Source organism: Etheostoma spectabile, chromosome 18, assembly GCF_008692095.1.
Source record: "Etheostoma spectabile isolate EspeVRDwgs_2016 chromosome 18, UIUC_Espe_1.0, whole genome shotgun sequence".
Taxonomy (NCBI): Eukaryota; Metazoa; Chordata; class Actinopteri; order Perciformes; family Percidae; genus Etheostoma; species Etheostoma spectabile.
Window position 1 is genome coordinate 14,644,906 of NC_045750.1, and position 3,149 is coordinate 14,648,054.

General features: G+C 41.1%; 1 protein-coding gene across 1 annotated transcript in view; it reads right to left on the reverse strand.

The window, feature by feature from the left end:
• The window catches only part of nbas (NBAS subunit of NRZ tethering complex), a 185,629-nt gene that overhangs the window by 102,953 nt on the left and 79,527 nt on the right, over nt 1-3,149 (reverse strand). The window contains 2 exon segments of the mRNA XM_032542394.1: nt 2,145-2,282; nt 3,027-3,103. Of these exon segments, the coding sequence (XP_032398285.1) occupies nt 2,145-2,282; nt 3,027-3,103 (215 nt within the window).

Here is a 3,149-nt window from a genome sequence, read left to right on the forward strand (position 1 = left end):
CTTCTCTTATTCTCCACCGCTCGACCCACCCACCCCCCCCACAACCCTGCCACCACTCTCCTCTTCTTCCCCCTACCACTTGTAATTCTGATCTCTTGTTCTGGTCTTGTTTTCCTCCCTTTGTAAGATGAAAATGAACATGCAGTAATATGACCTGTTGTGGCTACTCATGGCTTGCATTGTTTCAGAAAATAACATGTGACATTAGCGTGCCACAATATCCGACAACAATTTTTGCATACAATTACATACAATTCAAAGAGTCTAAGAGCTAGTGAATTATGTAAAAAATGTCTGGCTGCTATAATTAAGGCATCTGGGGAAATTAAATCAATTTTACACACATATGTTAACACAAACACATGTTCAAAAGACATTCAGAAACAGAAGTATAAACACACATTCCAGCGCTGATTTTGGATTAAAGCATAAATAATTGGATTACTATGCTGATGAGTAAAAGGATAATTATAGTTATTTTCAACCTGAGCATTATTAAACCAGGTGTTATTATCCCAGTTTGTTCCATTACGATGTCTGACTGTGTTAACACTTCTTGCATGTCACATCCCTGTACCTTTTTTGTATTGCCCCTTTGCCCCAAACATTGCTCTGTATCTATGAGGCCAAATGGCATCTGAGCATTTTGACCTCAAAAAAGTGATTAAAATGGATTCTAAACACAATGACCCAGATTTCCAATTATTCATGGCTTAAAACCTTTTTAATTCCACTGTCCCACTGGCTTCACAGTCATAATAAAATCATAATGTGCAGCCAAACACTCATCTAACCCAAACAACTGTATTTTAAATTCTAGTATCCAAGTTTCCAAAGATCCCAAATAAGTTAGAATGGATTTTGAGGAAACGTGTAGAAAATAAGGCACAAGACATGTAGCATATTTTCATTTGATGGAACGGTGCAGCTATAACAAAGTATTGGGTTTGAGTAATTAACTTCATTTAGTTTCAATGAAAAGCTGATTATAAATATTTCTGTGTATGTATTAGAGGTGTGAATACAGTGTGAAAACACACACACACACACACACACACACACACACACACACACACACACACACACACACACAACACACAACACACACACACACACACACACACACACAAACAACACTGATGCAGAGCGGGCACAAACATCTGAAGCTTTTCTAGTTAAACTGCAAAAGCAACAAGGCTTATTTACCAAGCGTTGCACATCCAGGGATGCAGCAGCCAAGACCAGCTTTGTGATATCCCACAACATCGCCAAAAACAGTAAGCCATTTTCTGAACGGGAGTTTATTAAAATGTTTGGTGGCTCTGCTGCGCTAATATGCCCAGAGGAAAAAAAAGAGGCGTTTGAGAACGTGCCGCTTTCCAGGCAGCACATTCTTTTTTATGTGCCGCTTGAGATTAATGAATATTGAGCAGAACTGAGTTTAGCCTATTGGTCTGGCCCTCCACGACAGTCCCTGTTTTTTTAAATGTAAATGTAATGTGCTGTATTTATATAGCGCTTTTCCAGTCTTAACAACTGCTCAAAGCGCTTTTACATCTACAGGGAACATTCACCATTCACACACATTCATACACTGTGGCCGGGGCTGCCGTACAAGGTGCCACCTGCTCATCAGATAAACATTCACACACATTCACACTCCGATGCGCAGCACCGGGAGCAACTCGGGGTTCAGTGTCTTGCCCAAGGACACTTCGACAATGACTGCAGGGGCGGGGATCGAACCACCAACCTTCCGATTGGCAGGCAACCGCTCTACCACTGAGCCACAGCCGCCCCTTTTTATGAAAATGAATTCCCCATAATAACTTAACACAGCTCGAACTATTATCTTAATATCCTCCCACCTACCCAGCTATTTCTCTCCTCTCAGTGTTATCGTCATGTTTGCCAGTCAACACTTATTTGAAATTCACGTTAAAACACTCTGCTCATCCTTTAAAAACTCCTTTCTCATTAACTGATGATGAGAGAGTAGTTTCATATAACATGTAATGTTGTATTTCTCTCATCTTCACTTGGAGGAGCATTAACACTTACACCTCCCACCTCAGCATACTGTACTTCCCAATAGCTCCAATTCATGCAACCACCCACACACATAATGGGTGTTCCATGCTAACCTGGTAGAGAGTGTGGTTCTTGTCCTTGATGCAAGGTATGAGGAGGGAGTAGATCTGCAGGGAGTAGTAGTAGGCAGCCAGCTGGAGCGACAAGGCAGAGTGACACTGCTTCTCAAAACACCTGTTGGCATCTAGTACCTGGATGGAAAGATATGCAAATGCAAATATACTCCACTTTCTTGATTCCAATACTTAACCCGTTCAATTAAAAATATTGCACAGTTCAGGTCATAATGTCCAAAAAAAAGTAGTTCAGTAGACCAAACCTTGTGTTCATTGTGTCAAACTCAGTCAGTTTGTTGTAACTTCAGTCATACCAGGAGTTTAGTATTACACTGAATATGGTGCAAGTGTTTAAGACTCATGATGAATCTCAGTTCCACAACACAATCTACTGCAGTAGGTTTCTTTGTCTTTTCTTTCATTTTCTTAGCTAACACAATACAATGACTACTCTTCTGACAGCTGGGACAGGGGCTACATATTGAGTTGTAGAAATGCTTATAGTATGTGTGAATGTTGATTGACTTGAGAGAGACATGAAACTATGTGAGATATAAAGTGTCCTGTATTGTACGACGATAGATCCAAAACCGTCACAATGTCATGATTTTGATGAACCGCTACTGTTGTAAGTCATTCAGCAACACGACTCCAGTGCCTTTTAAGTGTGGCTTTGATTTGACAGACTGATGATGCAAACTGTCTAATACAACAGCTCATCTTAAGAAGTTAAGGGATCAGTAGAGGATATGGATTCACTCAGCCATTCTGGAAAATGTCTGGGTGAAACACTTTTATTACCAGAACATGTATGTATGTGTGTCTAAAAGTGTCTGTGTGTGTGAGTGTGATTGTGTTTACAACTGAGTGTCCACCTACCTGAGGCAGGGCCAGTAAGTAGGACAGAGCCAGCATCATGTCCCTGGGAAATGCATCGTTGGCCAGCTGCAGCAAAACTGGAAAAGGTTGAAGGGATGGAGAGGGAGGGAGAGAGGGAGAGAG